The sequence below is a fragment of the Bubalus kerabau genome, chromosome 1, assembly GCF_029407905.1.
Source record: "Bubalus kerabau isolate K-KA32 ecotype Philippines breed swamp buffalo chromosome 1, PCC_UOA_SB_1v2, whole genome shotgun sequence".
NCBI lineage: Eukaryota > Metazoa > Chordata > Mammalia > Artiodactyla > Bovidae > Bubalus > Bubalus kerabau.
This window is the reverse complement of record NC_073624.1, coordinates 259,767,922-259,791,040: the sequence shown is the minus strand read 5'-3', so window position 1 is coordinate 259,791,040 and position 23,119 is coordinate 259,767,922. Positions and strand designations below refer to the sequence as shown.

Below are 23,119 nucleotides of genomic sequence, written 5' to 3'. Positions count from 1 at the left end.
GCAACTACTGAGCCTGTGCTGTAGAGCCAGGGAACCGCAACTACGGAAACCGTGAGCCTGTGCTCAGTAATGAGAGAAGCCACCACGAGAAGCCTGTGCGCCGCAAATACAGAGTAGCCCCCGGCCACCGCAAATAGAGAAAGCCCACAGAAAGTGAAAGCGAAGTCGCTCAGTCGTGTCCGACTCTTTGCGACCCCCATGGACTGTAGCCTACCAAGCTCCTCCATCCATGGGATTTCCAGGCAAGAGAACTGGAGTGGGTTGCCATTGCCTTCTCTAGGGGATATTCCCAACCCAGGGATTGAAGCCGGGTCTCCCGCATTGTAGGCAGACGCTTTTACCGCCTAAGCCACCAGGGAAAGCCATGCACAGCTACAAAAACCCAGCGCAGTCATAAATAAATAAAGTTACGACATGTTTTTCAGAAGGCCAAACTTAAAGCTTTTTAAAATTTTCTAAGTATACCTCTAAATGTGCTCTGGCAGCAGTATTCTCAGAGAAAGCACTGGCACCCCACTCCAGTACTCTTGCCTGGAAAATCCCATGGACAGAGGAGCCTGGTGGGCTGCAGTCCACGGGCTCGCAAAGAGTTGGACACGACTAAGCGACTTCACTTTCACTTTCCACTTTCATGCATTGGAGAAGGAAATGGCAACCCACTCCAGTGCTCTTGCCTGGAGAATCCCAGAGACGGAAGAGCCTGGTGGGCTGCCGTCTATGGGGTTGCACAGAGTCAGACATGACTGAAGTGACTTAGCAGCAGCAACAGCAGTATTCTAATTGCCTTACCTTCTTGCTCAACAGGGCCAGGACCATGGGCTTGACCACTTACTCAATTTCACTTCACGGATTCAGATCCACCACTGTCTGGCCATTCATCTCACAAGAGCACTCCACCAGTGGCAGGGGGAACAGAAACAACTGCGAATGATACCATGTGCTGTTCACCCATAAACCCAAGAAGAGAAATTCAAGGGTCCTCTAAAAAGTGGGTTATCCTCATAGACAGAAAGGTGCCTCATATAATAATTTACTCATTATGAGGAGACACAACAGAATAATAGTAATAACAATAAAGATGAAATACAGATCTCCCACCACTAGGGACAAAGCCTTGGGACACTGACAAAAGGTCTCCCTGTACATAGAAATATCACAAAAAGTCATCCCTACATACTGTCAAATCATATACCCCTTAACAGAGCACTCTCTAGACACCCCCACTGCTGCTGCTAAGTCGCTTCAGTTGTGTCCAACTCTGTGCAACCCCATAGATGGCTGCCCACTAGGCTCCCCCAGGCCTGGGATTCTCCAGGCAAGAACACTGGAGTGGGGTGCCATTTCCTTCTCCAATGCATGAAAGTAAAAAGTGAAAGTGAAGTCGCTCAGGCATGTCCAACTCTTCGTGACCCCATGGACTGCAGCTTACCAGACTCCTCCACCCATGGGATTTTCCAGGCAAGAGTACTAGAGTGGGGTGCCATTGCCTTCTCCAAGACACCTCCACTAGGAGTCCTCAATTAATGCACAAACCATACAAGCATGAGAAGTAGACCAGCTCAAAAAAAAAAAAAAAGACAAAAAAATCTTCAGAATAAAATGGCCCAACCCATCAACTGCTACGCAAGGTATGACACAGCCATGAGAAATTCAAAATGCCAAGAAGATTTTTTTTTAAAAAGTTTTCAGAGATAAACAGCAAGTTAATCTAAAGGCAAATGATTTCTTCTCCTCAAACTTCTCATTAGCTACTCTGGAAGCTAAAAGAGAATACCTTTCAAGTTCTTAAGAAGAAATTATTTTAATCTGGAAATTCCTATAAGCCAGGAATCAATGTATGAAGTTTCACTGAGCTCAAAGATTCAAGAAGTTTACCTGGCACATACTTTTTCTGCTCATGTATTTGAGGATACATATGTTACAACAAAACTAAAACACAATCCAAGAAATAAGACACAAGAAACCAAGAAAATTAAGGAGTTAGTAAAACAGTCACAAGCACCACATGAGAAGCAAGTTGGAGAAAGCAGCTGGCACAGCTAAATTCAGCATTCAACACAAGACAGCTTAGGACTGATACTGAAAATCCAATACTTTGGCCACCTGATGTGAAGAGCCAACTCATTCGAAAAGACCCTGATGCTGGGAAAGACTGAGGGCAGGAGGAGAAGGGGGCAACAGAGGATGAGATGGTTGGATGGCATCATCAACTCAATGGACGTGAATTTGAGCAAACTCCAGGAGATAGTGAAGGACAGGGAAGCCTGGCATGCTGCAGTCCATGGGGTCACAAAGAACTAGATACAATTTATCGACTGCACAAAAAAGACAGCTGGATGGAAGGACTAATTTGGTAAGAATGGCATATAAAAGGGGGCAGTCAAAACTCCAGAGAAAGCAATAATAAACTATAAAACAAAGCTAGGGAAAAATATGAAACAAACTTAAATATCTCATGGTTCATAGAAATTGATGAAATATGAGATTTCATTTCATATATACTTCAGTTAGCAAAATGTATGGTAACAGATTATACATTCCTTATTACTCTATTCATACTATCTGATTCTGTTTGAAATTTAGAAATTTAGTTACATAATCAAAATTTGATAAGCACCCTTTATTACTTTCTAATTTTCAAAATCAATCAATAGCAACCATATGGAAAATACAACTATAGTATTGTGAGTACAGATATATCAAACTTTGGCAATAAAAACAATGCTTTGGTTTGGACTTCCCCAGCGGTCCAACAGTTAAGACTCCACACTTCCACTGCAGGGGGCATGGGTCTGATCCATGGTCAGGGAACTAAGATTCCGCATGCCAAGCCATATGGCCAAAAAACTTAAATTAAAAAAATGTTTAAATAATGCTTTGGTTAATAAAAGTTAAGAAATAAAAGAAATAAGATAGAAAAATGTTATAAGAGCTTTATTTCTTTTTAAGTAATAAAAGTCCAAAGACTCTACCTATGTTAACAGATTTTTTTGGTATACTATTTAAAAGTATCTAAACAATTTTCTGTCATATTGCTTTTTTCATTTCTGAACGCCTTCCCTGCAATATTCATCATGAAAAACGTATTTATTCTACAATCCAAATTTCTATGTCACATTTTCCCAAATCAACTCAAAAGGATGACAGACCTCTCACTGGCTCTCTCCCGGCCCTCCCCTACTCACAGTTCATGAATAACTCCATTATATTATGAATTATACTGACCTACATTTCATGTCTGATCTGCTTTTATTATTGGATAATTAAAACACTGACCTTAGTATGTCTGATCTGCTTTTATTATCTCATAATTAAAGCACTGATCTTAGTATAACCCTTGTTTTATTCATCCTTATACACCTGAGGGGCAGACGGTTTCTCTTTAGATTCCCCACATAACTTGCAGTAAGCAACAGAATCCAAAATATAAATAAGGATAAAATAATGACTAATTAACTCTCTCACTCAGGTAAGGATACTTGTTGCTGAGCCAAAGTTGAGATTATTTTAATCATTAAAGTACCTGTACTAAAAAGTGGGCCCCATTTTGAAGGAATGCATCATTTCTTATTGGCAATTTTATAGTGACTTGGGTTTTCTGTTCTGGAAAAATGAGACTGCTTCTCTTGGATATATTTAAGATGCCATCTTTCGCTCGCAAAGGGTCCACAGCTCCAGCAGGAATATAAAGTGCAGAATAAAATATCTTCACATCTCCTTTAGTTCCTCCCAGTCTTGTAAGACTCAAGGATAAACATCGTTCACCTGGGCTACTTTCAATCTTCTGGTTTTCCACAGGAAAAAATGTTATTAGGCCATAAACATCATCACTATCCTGAATGTAGAACAAAAGCTGCAGATAAAGGAATAAAACATTAAAGTGCAGAATTCTCACATCTGAGATCACCAAACTGTTTATTTTCTAGGCTATTTTGAATTTTAATGTGTAATTCTGTATCATATCTAAAAATGATTACGCGTATAAGTAATCGAGTAAAAAAGGAATTGGGCTTCCCAGGTGGCTCAGAATCTGCCTGCCGATGCAGGAGATGCACATTTGATCCCTGAGTTGGAAAGATCCCAAGTGAGTTGACAGCAGGAAATTGCAACCCACTCCAGTATTCTTGCCTGGGAAATCCCACGGACAGAGGAGACTGGCAGGCTATGGTCTATGGGGTCGCAAAAGAGTCGGACACAACTTAGTGACTGAACAACAAAAAGAAGATAAATTAAAAACACATTTGAAAACTTTGTGGAATTTTTTTTAAGAACAAACTTTTTATTTACAGATGGGACAACCTTCAACAAGGGAATTAACCTCCACTTCCAAAATCCATGCTCTTCCTGTCACATCAAACTAAACATATATAAGATGTGTATGGTCAAATTCTTTGTCTGTTCGAGAGCACAGAAGTATTTCTACAAACAAAGCATAGCAAGAGATCTACCTCTGCTGGTTCGCTCACTTCTGCACCTCCTCGTATCGTATGAGGTAGAATCTGAAGTAGGTAAGCTTCTGCCTCTTCTGGAAGATCATCATTAACGACAGTGAGAGGAATTGATGCCAACATCTGCCCTTGTGCAAAATGCAGAACTCCAGATCTTGGCCTGATGTCCATCATTACTGGTGAGGGATCACTGCTATTGCGTGTCAGTACCCAGCTCACGGAAACATTTCCATGAGTGCCACCATTTCTAACCACTGTAATTTCTTCAAATCTGGAAGAAATATGATATGGTCACATAATACACTCTTTTTCCCCTGAAATGGGCATTTTCAACATCAAGTTGGCCACTAGCCACTGGTAAGCAGAATCCAAACCATAAAGAATGACTGCTTTTAATATGAAGGAGTAGGTATGAAGATGTGCCCTAGGAAACTACCGTAACATGAATTACCTTGCATATTTAAATATGTGTTTTAAGTATCACTCCCCAAATAAGAAAGAAAACAGTGAAACCATGGTCGAGGAAATTACATATATCCTTAACAGTTCAGCACTGTGTCCAACACCACGAATATCAAATATTGGAGTAATATATTAAATAACTGCAGCAATAGAAGGTTTAAAATAAATCCTACCTTGTTGTTGTATCTTCGTCAATTATAACTGGCCTTTCAAACAAGACACTGTTGAACGAGAGGACGCCGTAAGGTTTGTCGTTTGGCTGAATGGTGACTTGCACAACAGAAGGGTCGAACAGCACAGCATCTCCCTGTAAAGTATCTTTTAGTAACACAACTTGAAACGATTCAGCAATCTCTGGTATGGCATCATCCACTATTTGAAATTTCAGGTGTGATTCATAAATAAAAGGTGGAAAAACAATAGTTGTGGTTGGCTGAAGATCAATGAAGTCTAAATTTTGCTGGGCATGTGCTGTTGAATTCCCAGTTATGATAACATAACTGATAGAAACTTCACAGTCATCAGATCCAATCAGATTTCCACTGTCATCTTTTCCACGAACCACTGGAATTGTGAGTATGTGGTCTTCCTCGGGTACCAAATAAACATTCTGAATGAATCTCACAGGACTGTCATTTTTCTTAACAATGATCTCCACTGAGCTCCTGGAGGTATTGATCTCAGCTCCTCCTTCCACACTTTTCAGTTGAATCAAAAATATTTCATCATTTTCTGGTACCTGTCAGAGAAATACAAGCAATGGCAAAACATCAATAGCTAAAACACCTGCAAAACACAAGTGTAAAAAGCACTTATATTTCAATGCAATTACACAGAAATTTTAAAAAAAATCTTTAACTGAAAGGAGCAGATAAGGAGGCTTGTTCACTGTCTATTTACTAAACTATTTTCCAAAGGTAACTAACATATTTTAGATAAAGCAATGATACGAATAAGAAATGAAGTATCAGCATAATGACTTTCAACCTTGATCAATCTCTAGAGAACTAAAGATCTGACAGAAAAACAAGTTCTTATTAGTTTCATCAGGTGTGCAGGATCAGAAGCAACATTCAAGGTCTAATAATATTTAAGAATTTGGTAAACTACAATAAACATCACACACGAATTGTTAGTTTTTCTATCATATCAATTATTCTTGCTTCTAAGCAGCTCCTATCTCAAGATTTAACCATGATATCAATTATATGATTTTCAAAATACATATCATGTATCTCTGGAAAACAAGCTATAAGAGTCACTTTAGGCAAAATGATGACACTGTTAAAATTAAACTTTTTTTTTAACTACACAGAAATCCCAGGGATAATCTCTACTGTGCTATTTGAATTTTTACTTCACTATAAATGAATGAAAGTGAAATAATATATACTTTTACCTCCATCAATAGAAATAGAAAAAGTAAAGCTATTTATCTCAAAAAAGAAAATGCAATGGTTTGACGGAAGATCTTTTTCCTTCAAACTTTATTGAAGAATAAAAATATATAACTAATATATTTATGGGAACAATATGATGATTTGATATACATATACATTGTGATTACAAAGATCAAGATATTAACAAATCCATCACCTCACACAGTTAATTCTATGTATGTATGTGTGGAGAGAATGCCTAAGCCCTACTCTCAGTAACTCTGAAGTATAGAATACTATATTATTAACCATAGTCTTTTAAACTTACAATTAAAATGTATATTAATCACTGCCCCCAAACTATAACCTGCTCAATGTTCCAGGTTCTAAAAACAAACGGTTTTTGCCAGTTTTTATAACCAGTGAGCTAGAGCTATGAGCACTATTCAATATCTCACTTTTTCAAGAGAAATACTTTTCCAATAATGTCTTCTAATTCATCTTTTTTGGGATTTGTTGTGATTTAGTTTCATGATTTTTTGTGGGAGGGTAGAGGGATAAATTCCCAGCTATCCCTTTTCTTCTGGTATTACTGCTAAGGTTATTGTATCAAAAGTCATGTTTTCTTTTGGTTAGCTCATAAGGAACATCCCTGTATATACTGTACAAATTCACTCTTTCCTAGCTATGTCATATATTTCAATCCTTGGTAGCTTCACTGTGAAATTGAAAATAACAAAAGCCTTCCTATGAATGTGAACATTTAAAACATCCAAACAAATAAATATCAATTGCAACAGAATTTTCTTTCCTTTTATAGCAATACATTTATGCTGGGTAAGTAATACTATACCTGCTCAAAACTGCAATGACTAGCAAAATCAATCACCAAGGTTTACAAAATGCTGAAATGCTTGTATTGAGTGTGGCTGTCAGTTACATTCAAGTTCATCGCCTTTCAGATATACAACTTAATGTGAATTAAATAAGGTAGATATTAACAAGATCTATTCCAAAATAGGCATTAACAGCTATGGCATATCTGGCTGCAGTACATAACCTTATATATGACTGTGCTCTTGAATAATTTCAAATACTGAACACAACTTAATACTTGACATAATACTCTCTAACATGACTGTAATACAGAGAGCCCTTGTTCCTTTTAAGCATTTAACACATCCTACCTCATCATCAAGTACTGTCAAATTATAAACTACTGTTGCTTTGCCTGCAGGAAAAGTGATATTTCCTTTAACTGGACTTAAATCTTCTTCAGGTGGATTTGGGCCACCCTCTACCTGCAAAGAAACATGGTGCCATCAATAAACATAAAACATTTCATTAGAGTAAGAAAGCATTACTGTGATATAAACTGGTAAACTTACTTTAAAATCTTATGCAAGAAGAATGACACTAACCTGTATTAAGTCTGCCCTTTTAATTAATGGAGTCAAGGCCCATAATATAATTATAGATCTTGACTATAATTAAACTACAAGGGCTTCCCTGGGGGCTCAGCGAGGAAAGAATCTGCCTGCAATGTGGGAGACCCAGGTTCAATCTCACTGTTCTTGCCTGGAGAATTCATTCTATGGACACAGAAGTCTGGTGGGCTACAGTCCATAGGGTCACAGAGAGTTGAACATGATTGAAGCAACTTAGCACATATGCAGATTAAACGACATGGTTTCTAAGAGTTTTCTCTTTTCTCAACCATAATATTAAGCCTGAGGAAAAAAATTATAAAAACTTTTTCTTGACCAGAATGCATTCAAAATTATTATATTCTCTGAAGTAATGGAATCAAATACCAGTTCTACCTCTGGTGCTGTAACCTTGGATGAGGTATTTTTAACAACCCTGTGTGGCTGTTTCCCCATCTTTAAAATGAGGAAATAAGGTCCAATTACCAGGCCAGATGTAAATATTTAATAAAATCATATTCCTTTCAAAAAGTATTTATTAAGTACTCTGTGTCTGACCTCTTTTAGGTACTAAGGATATAGCAGAGAACAAAGCAAGCTTTCTACCCACCAGGACCTGACATTTAATGAAAGGGAACAAATGGAAGATAAATAAACGTGTGGCGGATGATGGTGAGGACTATGGAAAAAAACATTTTAAATGGCATGAGGGACACTGAGTCCTAGGAAGAGCTACAGTTCACGTGCAGCAATAATCAGTGTAAAGCACTTAGACCAGGGCCGAGCGATGTTAAGTGCTCCATGAATGTTAGCTGTAATCATTTCAACAGAACAAAAGGCTCAAGATTCGATAAAATAACTTCAGACATTTACAGAGAGTTGAAAACACTATAACCTGATGATGCCTTATCATTTATGCAGCCAATTTTTATCCAATTTTTGGAATGTGACTGCTGTTAGCACCATCCATTAAGTGTATTTTTTTAAATGGAGAATGTATATGGGGAAGACTACATATTCAATAATTTTATGTAAGCCTAAGGAACCCACGAACATTTTAAAATTTTATATCCTTAAAGAGATCTGTCATAAATGTTCTATGAATCTTACAGAATTATTGTCATTAATTTGTGGCTTATTATTATCCTGTATCTAAAATAATCTGTTGTGTTTCATGGAAGCATAGTATATTCCAAGCAGCAAGGAAAACAGTTTTATATTAAACATGAAGTTTATCAGATGATGAAAGCATTCTATTTCATTTTCATTAAACAGCGTATTTATTATACCAAGGACCTTGATTTTTTAAATTGCAGGGATCTAGTATGAGTTCTAAGCATTACCATTTAAAATGATTTCACAGTAAACTTACCTCAAAAGTCACAGTCACCATCCCATAGGTTCCTTTTTGTCTGATGAGAGTAAGAGGCACAGATTCATTTCTGCCTCTGGGCTCACTCACTGTGATTGAGAAAGGCTATTGGGAGAGCAAAGACCATCAGGTGCTGATCAACCAGAGGCAGGAGCTCATACAAACTGTTACTACCTTAGAAATCCTAATTTTCCACAGACAAATCCATCTACTTAGTGTTCTCAAGAATGTGGGGTCTCCTCACCTTCACCAACTACAGCTAATAAGGCTTAGAAGGTTCAAATAATAGTATAAGGAGAACATAAAACTAGTTAGGCAAAAGATGGAGGTTCTTGCCCTGCTTCTGCTAACAACGAGCTGTTCTACTGAGGAATCTTAAAGGTTACCTAATTGAAAGGTGATGAATTCAAAGGCTCCCAGGGACCCAGGAGGTCACAGGAATGAGTTGTGCCTCCAGACCCGGGCAGTTCACTGGGACTGTGGCTCAGCCTTGCTCTCAACCATGGTTTCTTCCTCATCGGCCAGCTTGCCACTGAAAACAGGTAGCTGCTAATGAGATCCAACCAGTCCATCCTAAAGGAGATCAGTCCTGGGTGTGCATTGGAAGGACTAATGCTGAAGCTGAAACTCCAATACTTTGGCCACCTGCTGGGAAGAACTGACTCATTTGAAAGATGATGTTAGGAAAGATTGAGGGCAGGAGGAGAAGGAGACGACAGAGAATAAGATGGTTGGATGGCATCACCAACTCAATGGACATGGGTTTGGGTGGACTCCGGGAGTTGGTGGTGGACAGGGAGGCCTGGCGTGCTACGGTTCATGGGGTTGCAAAGAGTCGGACACAACTGAGTGACTGAACTGAACTGAATGAATTTTTTCAAGACATGATCACTGAGGAGAAGCAAGAGCCAGGACTTCAAGTGTTGGAGGGTTGGCATGGCCGGTTGAAACTCAGGGTAGAAGAGGTGAGTGGCCAGGTACAGGCCAGCCAAGGCAGCAGGTGACCCCTAGGTCTCTGTATCCCCATCCATCACCAGGGGTAGGAATGCCTGTCTCAAAGGGTTCTGATGAGATTACAATGAGATAATTCACGCCTAAGTGCTTATCCTAGTCCAGGACATGCAGTGAGGGCCAGCAAAGCTTGGCTATAATTATTATCACCATCTCCATCACCTTCATCATTGATACAATCATCATCCAGTCTGGAAACCAAAGTCAGACTAGGTACTTTAGGAAACCAAAGTACTGACTGCAAGCTCATCAGTTACTTAGTTCAGTTTTAATCACAGAGGGCAGGTACCCAGGCAGAGACTGCCGGGCAGCCATGAGACCACAACAGTTGGGAACTTGGGACCAATGCTAGAGACCGGGATTCATTCTGAGGCTAAGATATTTAATGTCAAAAGAAAGAAGGAAAGAAACCTTTAAACGAATGAGGGTGAGGTTGAGGATAATGAGTTGGGAGTGAGTTTTGTAAAGGCAGTGGGGAGAAAACTCAAGCAATTAAGGGAGCCTGGTTCATAATTAACTAATAATTCCCTATCATTCAAAAAGAAGTGATTTGATTAATTAACTTTTGTAAATGCTCTAATAATGGAGGTTACAAAATGTCTACTACATTGGCATGATCCACATATCCTTTTTAATAAGGATACTGCAACTCTAAAGATCATGTTATCTATAGCTCACCTTGTTTCAAAGACAATTTAAGGTGCTAGGAAAATGACATACATCAATTGAAGGAGTTACCCAAATTGGAATATAGATAACAACGTGGGGAGCGTCACATCATCTTTTAGTAGTGATAATCAGTAGCATATTCAAAAGACTCTGAAAACCAGGAATCTTACTGTAGACTAAAATGTAGTTGCAATATATCATTCCACTTAATACAAATTCTGTTTTTATTTCAGAGCTGAATACGATTTTTATCAGGGAGGGATTCTAAAGACAAAACCCTCTGAACATAGGACTAACCAGGGGCACATGAATTTAGTGATAAGGGAGGGAAAAAAATGAACTTTTGAGCAAAACTAAGGGGGATGACATGGAGCTTTAACCTTCAAGAAATATTAATTAATAGGAAAATCTCCAGGTAGAGAATAATTATAGAATTTTTAAGAGCTATAATGTCTGCTATTCAATTTAAGCTTACTATAGCTTTTTTTTTTTTTTTTTTTTTTTTTATCTTTCAATGTATTTCTCTTGTCTCGAGTCACTCCAAACTTTCAGAGGAGGCTAACAGACAATGCTTTTTTTAAGTGGCAGTTGGGAATATCAAAAGCAAAAGGAGCTGAGTTACAACATCTGTTATAGACTGAATGTCCGTGCCTCCTCAAAATTCATGTTCAAATCCTAACCTCCAATGCGATGTTATTGGAAGCTGGGGGCTTTGGGAGGGGAGTAGGTCATGAGGGCAGAACTGTTATGAATGAGACTAGTATTTTTATAAAAGAGACATCCAAGAGTTCTCTTGCCCCTTCTACCACATGGAAACACAGCAAAAAGAGAACTGTCTATGAACCAGAAGGGCCCACACCAAACCCCAAATCTGCTGATGCCCTGATTTTGGACTTGTCAGCCTCTGTAAGAAATAAATTTCTGTTGTTATTAAACCACCCAGTCTATGTACTGATACTCTGTTTATAGCAGATTGAACTAAGACAACATCCAAGTTAGAGAACAAATGAAGCAGGCGGAATGATCAGCAGAAAGAGATTAGGGCGAGAGATGACCATGATTGTACAGGCCTCCTCACTTCTAAGTAATCTTAGAACAAACAGAAGGACAGTCTACAGAATGTGGAATATGGATGAAGTTGAGCAAATCTTATGTACACATACAGGATGTTTACACAGGATGATACTAGGTAACATAAAAAGCTACCCAAAAATTTAATCAACTATTATCCAGCAATCACAAGATAAATCAAATCATGAACATACCATATTAAAGGAAATAATCCCAAATGCATTGTCATTTGATAATATTGTCACAGTGACAGTCCTGGGCCATCCAAGCTTCACGTTTGCTGAAGGTTTCTAAAACAAAAGCCAAAAAATAAATCAACACATTAAACAAGAGGAAAACAATTATTTTAATAGCATTTCAGTCTTTAAGTAATCATTCAGAAAATGAATAAAAATACAAGTATGTTTTTAAGGCACAGACTAAGAAAATATATTCAAACTAAGTCAACATGGTGAAGTCCCAAACAAGAACTCTTCAAAAGAGTATTTAAAACCATTAATCACTGTTAAAATATAAATTATTGTAATTCTAAATCATTACTGGCTAGTAATATATTCTAATTACTTAAATTTCATGACTAATATTGAATTGGCCAAAAAGTTCTTTCAGGTTTTTCTGTAACACAATATAACAGAGAATTAAGTGACTATGAAATTCAGTTCAAACATGACTCTTTTCTTACACTATAGAAGGTGCTAGAACTTAAAGAATTAGTTATTCTATCAGTTGTAGAGTCAAAATAAAGTTAAAACAGTACAACAGTTTTTCTAATAAGTATGGGAAGAGTGTGTTACAACATTTTTATTGATATTTGATAGCACCATAAAGGATTATGAGAAAAGCTTTTTACAAAAGCAAAACATGATTGCTTCCAGTACCAATTTCATAAAAATTTTAATCATACCAACACAATTCTTCTAAAAAAACCTTTCAATCCACTGGAGAAAAATTAACTACAGCAGTGTTAGCCAACATTGCCTCGACCTAATAGATCAGGTCATAAAGGACGACTAAACCTTAGTCTGGTCAAGCATTTTTCCCAGGGTCACTCCAAAGTTATTCTAAGCACAGGGACCTCCCACTTCCAGGCCTGCTTTTTGTAGCCCTCTCCTTGGAACTCAGAAGTCACGGTCATTCTTTGTGCAGCTGGTAGCAGGGGAGGGACCAAAGAGAAAAGGGCCAAAGGGAAGACAAGGTTTTCCTGAGCATCTGTCATGGCAATTCCTAAATAAAGCTGCATTAATCCAAAAACTAGCTGCAGAATCTTCTACACAAGATTGTCTGAGGAATAACCAGACCATGGAATTGCCAACGAGACCGTCAGTTCTGGCTTCTATGAAAACCACCACCAAGCACTTAAATTGGCTTATCTCTATAGAAACTGATTCTTAAGCGTTGTAAGATTTTTATAAGTTTAAGCTTTAACAGGGGGAAAAAAAGGACTTACCTGTAAAGTTAAGTGAAAAATGAAAGTTTCATCTGGCTCTGGAAAATCGTCATCACATACTGCTATGTACACTGTCCTATTGGTTTCTCCAAAGGGTATAAAAGTTGCAGCGAATGTGTCAAAAAAGTCCCCAGTGTCATCTCCATACAGCTATCAAATGCAAAACACAGATAGTTCTTACATAACATAGAGTTAGGACAAGCAGAATTGATGCTAAATACAGCAACCAACAGAAAAAAAAAAAAAAAAAACATGAATCACCCAATGACACTGAAGTTTATAAATAGGATGTACAAAAACTAAACAAATATCTAACAACTGATAAAAATCACCTTTCAAAAGCATTATAAAAAGAAATGATTCTACGTAAAAACATTTGTTTGTTCTCTTGAAGGTAAAGGGATAATTTCATAGAAAACTAATAATTACATAGGAAAACAATGATGTGAATTTTTTTTTCTCCACTCTTGATTGATTTGACATGGATTACAGCAAACCTAACAAGAAGATCAACTGTAGCTAAAACTCTCCCAAAGAAGATGTGTAAGTAGCCTGCTAAAAGACATCAGGAAAAAAATCGGGTTTAATGAAACTACTCCTTCTAAAACTTTCAACTTGAAGCTTTATTTATATTCTCCCACAGCACCAATAAAGACTCGATTTTCAGTATACCAAATTTATTAGTCATTATAAACTTTTCCTCAGAACTTTTTAAGACCTCATTCTGTAATGTCAGCATTGCTAAGATTCTCAAAGGAGCAATAATTATGAAATTATAAAGCAGCAACTTCTTGTGAAAATCCAAATGAGATTTTTTTCTGCCAAAGAATGCAAAATGAGTAACTTAGCTACTAGAAAAAAAATCATGATTGAGTATAAATAAAAAATGAAGGATGCATGGGGATATTATAGTCAATATCTAGTTCTCATTTACAAAAATAAAGTTAGTTTTAAAGACTTGAGAAATCCAAGTAAGTTGTTAAGGGTGTTAAAAAACTTGTATTCATACCTTAATAAAAAAGTTGGCATAGTCTTTCAAAAGTGTTAAATATCAAAAGACATGGATACAAAGAGAAAATCATGGTCCTATAACCCCCAAATCATTTAACAATCCAAAATGCAGAAATTAGTATGTATGTGTACAGTTTCATCAGAGCAATATTTACAACAGCAAAAACTGGAAGCAAACTCAATGAAAAACTGTTGAGAAATGACTAGGAAATGATGCCACCATCAAGAAAAGCTGTGACTATGACAGAGCAATCTGAAAAAGTTATCAGGATATGATCAAAATTATATGTAAAAGGCTATAAAATATAATAAGCTAAAAATATATAAATATATGATCAAACTAATCAAATATAATCAAACTAAAAATAAATTCAAATAAATACAAACATGTCATAAATTAAAAACTAAAAGCAATGCACAAAATTATAACACTGGGGTTCTTAGTTTTTCTTCTTTGTCTCTTTTTACAATGTTTCCCAATTTGACGATTTAACCTATCGCTTAAAAAAACTTTAAAAAAAAAAAATTCCAAGTAGTTTGGGCCTCAAATATATCAATGTCCTTAGTGTTCATATGACATGATTTTCTGGTTAAATACAAACACAGATACGTGTACATACAACCCATCTACTAACTAAACTGTGTGCAAGATAGAGCAATATTCTATCAAATTTCTACTTCTCACTTCTACTTACTGTACTTAATTTCTCCCAAAAGAGGAGCTCTCTAACATAAAGGTTTTTTTCATTGCCATTCCTCTACTTTTAAAATTTCATATATTTTTCTAAGTCACCTGATTCTAAGCAATAAATCCAAGCAGAGATAACTAGAATCCAAGTTGCCCAAAAAAAAATTTACTTAGAAATACTTGATATTTTTGGTTTATATTTGTTTTAAAATAAGCATATTCACATTTTAAAATAATCAGTCTATATTTTTAAAATACTATTACTGTCAAATATACCTTAGATCACTCTATAAACCTCCAAGACATATAAAAAGAATGAATAGTTTATCTGCAAATTATTTATCATAATGGAACTACTCAGGATCTCAAACAGTTAAAGACATTCTGATCACTAAGACATTTCCTACCTATTTCTGTAAAAACAGAACCACTGTCATTTCTTACCGATACAATCGCAGTAACATTTGCTGGGTCTCCTATCCTTTCAATGACAAGACGAATAACTGTTGTACTTGTTTCATTAACTACAAATTCTGTTTGTCCGGCAAACCTGATCTCTGTTTCTCCAAACACAAAAGGGATGAATAAAGCTGAAAGAAGATTTACTAATAAAGATGCAGAGGGCATCCCTATAGGGAAAAAAAAGAAAAAAATTTTGTTCATAAAATGTATCCAATATATTTTCATTAGGGTTCATTGCCTATAGAAATAAACACAGAGTGAAGAGTTAGTAAGCAATTAAGACATAAAGATGTATCAAATATTAAGCTATCCAATTCAAATGTGTGGTCACAGAAAGAAGTCAAAAATGACAATCCTCTTAGGTGGTACTGTTTACTATCCATAAGTACTTTTTTTTCTTTAACTTGCATATTAACATAATAGTAATAACTTGCCTTATACTTATTTATCAAATTTAGTTTATTAAATGTCCCTTCAATTTATTCTAAGAAAAACCTAGGCAGCAACACGTGAACTGAATTAAAGCCCATCTTCCCCCAAATCAAACTGTAAAAGACAAGCAAAAACTAAAATTATCAAAAGGACTGATAATCTTAATGTGACATTCTCTATTTGACAATTATACAAGTATCAATATGAGCAAAACTCTTGGAACGGTCACACAAGGCAGTGAGTGAGAGCCAAAGTTTATTACTTGGTCATATCTACTTTTCCCATAGTTTTGTCTTGAGAATGCTTTTTAAAATTTTTCAGTTATTGCAAGGAAATGCTAACACTTTGAAAGAACACCTAAGTTTCTAATGGGACTTAAATTTCTCCCATTGTACTAGCTAAAATACTAATATCACTTCTTAGAAAATGCCCATGCTTCTTTAAAACTAAGCAAGTTTGGCAAAGCGTTTACTTTCTTTCCCATAACCTTTATTGTTTTCTTCTTCGTACAATGTGTGTGTTTATGAGACGCCAATATTGTTCCTACTTTCAGCTCTGTGTGATTCAAGTGTTTTCAAAAGCACAACAGCACAGGGGCCTCTTGAAAGAGCTGATGTTTTGTGATGTAGATGTATCTCTAAAAATGTGAGCAATTTATCTCACAGATCATTAAGATTCCAAAGGATTATGTGAGCAGCCACCCGAACATAACAAGTTCATGGCTTTTAAAAAAGTTGCATTATGTACTCTATGAACCAAAATGCTTCCTATTAATCTTTACCTTGGTCAAGAAGTAATAAAATTTTCATGTAGCTGCCTTTGCCACATGGCTACACAAGGCTTCATATTTAGGAACCACCAGATACACATGTTCTTAATGTACTTTAGGGTTAAAAGGCAAACTACTCAGTGGAATATATTCAAACAAGGCGGTCTGGGATTGTCTCACATGTGTGAGGCTGCAAAATCTGTAGACAGGGATGCAGAGTTCAGATAAGAGTCCAGGAAAGAGATGTAGACCTTAAGGGAAGCACACGGACTGAAACCGCCCACTCTGGCCAGGCCCTTTAGTGACCTTTCGCATGAGTTGTTTTATGACAGGAGATCCTGGTAAGGAATACGCAACTAATAAGCTACCACCAACCGGAAGAGTTTGGGAAAGGTCAAAAGGAGACACTGCGTGTCTGTCCACTTTCCAGAATCCCTCTCGCTAGCATCCATCTTGGCTGGGCGATGCTGTGCCACCAGGAAAGACTCTGAATTAGAATGATGAGCCAAAGACAACCCGGAAACCAATCCCATCACCATAAAACCTGAGACTGCGAGCCACGCAGCAGAGCAGTTCTCCTGGGTTCCCTTACCCTGCTGCTCTCCACCCGGGTGCCCTTTCCCAATAAAATCTCTTGCTTTGTCAGCACATGTATCTCCTTGGACAATTCATTTCCGAGTGTTAGACAAAAGCCCAGTTTCGGACCCTGGAAGGGGTCCCCCTTCCTCCAACAGACCAACAGGCACAGATATTCTGGACAGTTTTAACACCTGTGCCTTCTCTCTAAGAAAGCCTGCCATGGGGCTAAGGGACTTGGGAGAAGAAATAAGATAGTAGATAGTTCTCATCAACTGCAACCTCTTCCCTGACTTCTAAACCAGGAGTGTGCACTGGGAAAGCCTAGGTGAGGCAGGAAACTGGGCGTGCTGGGCTAAACCAGAGGCAAATGAAGATCTTTTGTGGAATTCTAAAGCCAAAATAATTTTACATCTCACTTATGACAAACAGTGGGAAAGAAAGAAACTAGGGACAAGAAAGAGAATGCTGAGTGAAGGGGATATGGAGGTAGCAACCCAGGCCCTGGATGTGGAAGAAAAAGACAACTTTGGTCTGTTGTGATTTTGAAAGAAAACGCAATTGCTTGAACATGAGATGTGACAGAACCTTAAGCTGAAATAAGACAACACCTGCAGTTCTAAGTGAGAAAGAGTGAGACTGAGTCATAGCGTGAAAAGGATGAATAACTTGTGATGTCACGCGCAACAATCGATGCCTACCTGGGAAGTGTGAGGGGTGTGTCTTAGAGGAGACACAAAAGTAAACCACATTTGTAGCTTTAAGTTAATTACTAAATTTTTCAATGCAATCCACTTGAACTTACTGCAGACTTTCCATATTTTTTTTAACATTATTAAACAGAGTTTTTAAGATTTTTTTTTATGTGGACCATTTTTAAAGTCTTTATTGAATTTGTTACAACATGGCTTCTGTTTTATGCTTTGGTTTTTTTTTTTGGCTGCGAGGCACGTGGGATCCGAGCTCCACAACCAGGGATTGAATCTGCACTCCCTTCACTGGAAGACAAAGTCTTAACCACTAGACCATAAGGGAAGCCTGTGATATAGCATTTTAAGATTCCATATATCCCGAAGAAAAAGTTTAAGACCTATGGAAAGTAATCACAACAGCAAATGCTTAGATAGTGTTGTTCTAGGTACTTTACACACAGTAACACATTTAAATCTTTACAACATCTCTGTGAAGGTGTCAGTATTATTAACCCCATTTCATAGTTCAGGGAGCTAAGGCACAGATATTAGTTAACACACGCAGTGTCCCTTGGCTAAGTAAGTGGCTGGCAAGATTTGAACCCAGGAGTTCACCTCCAGACGCCCTACCCATAACCACATGAGACTGTCTGCTACCTGTTATTCCTACAAACCACACATCTCTGTCTTCAATAATATGGAGGTCATTTATGCTACACATTTCCAAGCATGCTACTATTTTAAACTTACACACAATAACCAAAACCACCATCAGTTCAATTCAGTCACTCAGTCATGTCCAACTGCGACCCCATGGACTGCAGCACGCCAGGCTTCCCTGTACATCACCAACTCCCGGAGTTTGCTCAAACTCATGTCCATCGAGTCGGTGATGCCATCCAACCATCTCATCCTCTGTCATCCCCTTCTCCTCTTGCCTTCAATCTTCCCCAGCATCAGGGTCTTTTCTGATGAGTCGGCTCTTCGAATCAGGTGGCCAAAATATTGGAGCTTCGGCTTCAGCATCAGTCCTTCCAATGAATATTCAGGACTGATTTTCATAAAACTGTATAATTATGAGTCTCCTAAAAGTTTGCACCTTATTATTCTGATAAACAGTACATTTGTTTAACTGAAACTATGATTCTCTTGACTATTTGAAATATTTAACATCTTTTAATGCCAGGGCCAATGAGCTAAATGATGCATTCTTCCAATCTCCCACGCAATTAGATGCTGTGGTTAAGTCAGTAAATTCATTTTGGATTGGCGCACATCAGTGAGTTTTGAGATTATGCAAAATGAACAAAGTATGATTGGAAATGCCTCAAATTCTGTGACATCACTGATAACTGAATCGCTTCTGCTTTCATCTTTTCAACTTGTAAGAAAAGTTTTTGAAGCAAAGCTGGCATTCAATGGAAGTTAAGATGATGTAGAAAAAGCTTTGAAAGTGAAGTTCCCATCAGAAGACAGGCATAATTACACAAGTGCTAAATAGCTTCTTTTTAGGGTAACTAGGTACATTTTCCTCTATCATACTAAAGTCCTGTCTTAAACTCAGAAGATTAGGCATTAGCAACTGACACAACACAAAAGTCTTACATCTATTTCAGGTCACTTTTTCTCTTATTAGATTTAAAGAATATTTTACACAACCCACCAGACCACCTATTTTAAACGTCTCTATAAAATGAATTTCAAACATACATTTAAAGATCACTATGTGCTTATTTCATATTCTGTCACAATTGTGAAAGAGTAATTTTAGTTTTACTGACTCATTCCTCTACATTGTAATGCCATGATATTCCAAAATTCAAATCCTCTCATTTCCAACTATCATCTACATTACCCTCATGACTCCCACTCCTTGGTAGCATGATTCAAAAAAAAAAATTTTTTTTTCCTGTCAATAAGGGATCTCTTATCTCTTAATCTCTTATTGTGTTTAAACAATACTCATATTTAGGTTACTTTCTTACATCTATCCCAAATTATACTATGAAGTTTGGACAGAGTCCAGATAATATGCAGATATAAAATCTCATGTTCTTGGATTTTAGTAATTATATTCAGCTTATCCATGTGGCTTCCCTGATAGCTCAGTTGGTAAAGAGTCCACCTGCAATTCGGGAGACCTGGGTTCGATCCCTGGGTTGGGAAGATCCCCTGGAGAAGGGAAAGGCTACCCACGCCAGTATTCTGGCCTGGAGAATTCCCTGGACTGTATAGTCCATGAGGTTGCAAAGAGTCAGACATGACTGAGCGATTTTCACTTTTCATTCAGCCTATCCAACAAGTCACCTAATTCTACCAAAAATCCTTCAAAATTAAAATCAGGAATATATTAGAACAGCTCTAACAATGCAAACTGGTTGCTTTCAGAAGAGCAGGTTACAGGTGCGCCTAACATCTGCACACTGAGCACCTACTCTAGGTTGTGTAACACCTGTGCTAATCACGGAGGACACAAAGACCCTGAAGAGAGGGGCCCTGGCTCCTGATCCTACTCACAGGGATGGCCACAGATTTAGATCAGGCCATTGAAAGTCAACACGACAGTTCTGATGAAATAATGCCATTTGCAGCAACATGGATGGACCTGGAGATTATCATACTACATGGAGTAAGTCAGACAAAGACAAATATGATATCACTTATATGTGGAAGTTTTAAACAATGATACAATGAACTTATTAACAAATCAGAAACAGACTCACAGACTTAGAAAACAAACTTACCATTATCAAAGAGAAAAGATGGGGGATTAACATATACACACTACTACATATAAAACAGATAACCAATATGGACCTATTTTATAGCATAGTAAACTCTGCTTTATATTCTGTAATAACTTAAATAAGAAAAGAACTTGAAAAAGAATAGACACATGTGTAACTGAATCACTATGCTGTATTTCTGAAACAAACACAGCATTGTAAATCAACTATAGTTCCAATATAAAATTTAAAAAAAAATTTTTAAGACACAATTCTGAGACTTTTGCTTAAGCATAAAGATGCAGATTCCCTCTACTGTTGGATTCAGGATCATGTTGATTGGGACCAGCTTTCTCTTATGTCTGAAAGTAAAGCAACACAGCCAAACACAGATCTAAGAGGTGGAGAAGTGCCAAGTCTTGATACTCAAGTTCAAGTTCCTGAAGCCAGTTTTACCCTTGCCTTTTCAGTGGCTGCTGCTGCTGCTAAGTCGTTTCAGTCGTGTCCGACTCTGTGCGACCCCACAGACGGCAGCCCACCAGGCTCCTCCGTCCCTGGGATTCTCCAGGCAAGAACACTGGAGTGGGTTGCCATTTCCTCCTCCAATTCATGAAAGTGAAAAGTGAAAGTGAAGTCGCTCAGTCATGTCCAACTCTTAGCGACCCCATGGACTGCAGCCCACCAGGCTCCTCCATCCGTGGGATTTTCCAGGCAAGAGTGCTGGAGTGGGGTGCCATTGCCTTCTCCGTTTCAGTGGCTAAGGCAATAAAATACATTTTCTACTACAGCCAGTTTGGTTTAGATACTCAGTCACTTTCAGCATAAACATTTATCCATTAAATTCAAACCTAAGACACCGTAAACTCATGTTTGGATATACCAAGTGGAAGATCCCTCCTCGTCCACTCTCATACTCAACAGCCATAGAATTCATAAACATCTGTGAAAGGACACCACACCAGCAGTCTTTCCTGTTTTCATGTAATTGTTGCTGTTGTTTAGTTGGTAAGTTGTGTCCAAGTCTTGGTGACCCCAGGGACTGAAGCCCACCAGGCTCCTCTGTCCAGGGGATTCCCTGAGCAAGAATACTGGAGTGGGTTTCCATTTCCTTCTTCAGGGGATTTTCCTGACCCAGGGATTGAACTCATGTCTTCTGTACTGGCAGGCAAATTCTCCCAGGCTGAACCACCAGGGAGGCCCCCATGCAATTATTACCACCATCTATAATATTTCCCCCTCCACTCTGAAATGGACAATTACGAGTGAGGAAATTTATAACAGACAAACGAAAAATGTCTTCACAATAGAACAAAGCAAGATGGGCATACACCAAACTGATTCAATGTACTGAAAAAGTTATTGCGCTTCTAATTGTCCTAAGGAATCCCAATATCACGATTCCTCAAATTCAGTTCAGTTTAGTCACTCAGTCATGTCCGACTATTTGCGACCCCATGAACCGCAGTATGCCAGGCCTCCCTGTCCATTACCAACTCCCGGAGTCCACCCAAACCCATGTCCATCAAGTCGGTGATGCCATCCAACCATCTCCTCCTCTGTCGTCCCCTTCTCCTCCTGCCCTCAATCTTTCCCAGCATCAGGGTCTTTTCAAATGAGTCAGCTCTTCACATCAGGTGGCCAAAGTACTGGAGTTTCAGCTTCAACATCAGTCCTTCCAATGAACACCCAGGACTGATCTCCTTTAGGATGGACTGGTTGGATCTCCTTGCAGTCCAAGGGACTCTCAAGAGTCTTCTCCAACACCACAGTTCAAAAGCATCAAGTCTTTGGTGCTCAGCTTTCTTTATAGTCCAACTCTCCCATCCATACATGACCACAGGAAAAACCATAGCCTTGACTAGACGGACCTTTGTTGTAAAGTAATCTCTCCACTTTTTAATATGCTGTCTAGGTTGGTCATAACTTTCCTTCATTAGTCAGGCATTAATTCCTTTCTCTTCCTTTTATCCTGGACGTCTAGCTCTTTCTTCCCTTCTGAAAATCTGATATTTGCTAATTTCATTCTTCATTTGCATTGTGCTGTGCTCAGTCACTTAAGTTGTGCCCGACTCTCTGCAACCCCATGGACTGTTGCCCACGAGGATCCTCTGTCTACAGGGTATTCCAGGCAAGATTACCAAGTAGGTTGCCATTTCCTCCTCCAGGGGATCCTCCTGAACCTGGGATTGAACCGGCACTCTCTGCTTTTCCTGCACTGGCAGGCAGATTCTTTATCACTGAGCCACCCGGGAAGTCTTTTCACTCACATTACTTAGCACATAAACAAACTAAGTTTCATTTATAAAACAATACCTGCCAACACGATATGCTCTAATAATCATGAAATTCTGAATTCTGTTATCTAGGATATTACCTTCCTCTCATCTTGCCTCTTACTAATGGGTACCATAGAAAAGGTACTAAGTATACTATATTCTAAATTAATGGGAATGGTCTACTTTAAGTTTCAATAAGTC

The 23,119-nt window shown here is 38.0% G+C and overlaps 1 protein-coding gene across 1 annotated transcript in view; it reads right to left on the bottom strand.

Moving 5' to 3' along the window:
• Positions 1 to 23,119, bottom strand: part of ADGRV1 (adhesion G protein-coupled receptor V1) — a 538,620-nt gene that overhangs the window by 499,701 nt on the left and 15,800 nt on the right. Inside the window, exons 2-9 of the mRNA XM_055564426.1 lie at positions 15,430 to 15,614; positions 13,287 to 13,436; positions 12,034 to 12,129; positions 9,089 to 9,193; positions 7,477 to 7,590; positions 5,084 to 5,649; positions 4,449 to 4,719; positions 3,524 to 3,853 (exon numbers count right to left, since the gene is read on the bottom strand). Coding sequence (XP_055420401.1) covers positions 3,524 to 3,853; positions 4,449 to 4,719; positions 5,084 to 5,649; positions 7,477 to 7,590; positions 9,089 to 9,193; positions 12,034 to 12,129; positions 13,287 to 13,436; positions 15,430 to 15,614 — 1,817 coding nt within the window. The remainder of the gene's footprint in view (positions 1 to 3,523; positions 3,854 to 4,448; positions 4,720 to 5,083; positions 5,650 to 7,476; positions 7,591 to 9,088; positions 9,194 to 12,033; positions 12,130 to 13,286; positions 13,437 to 15,429; positions 15,615 to 23,119) is intronic.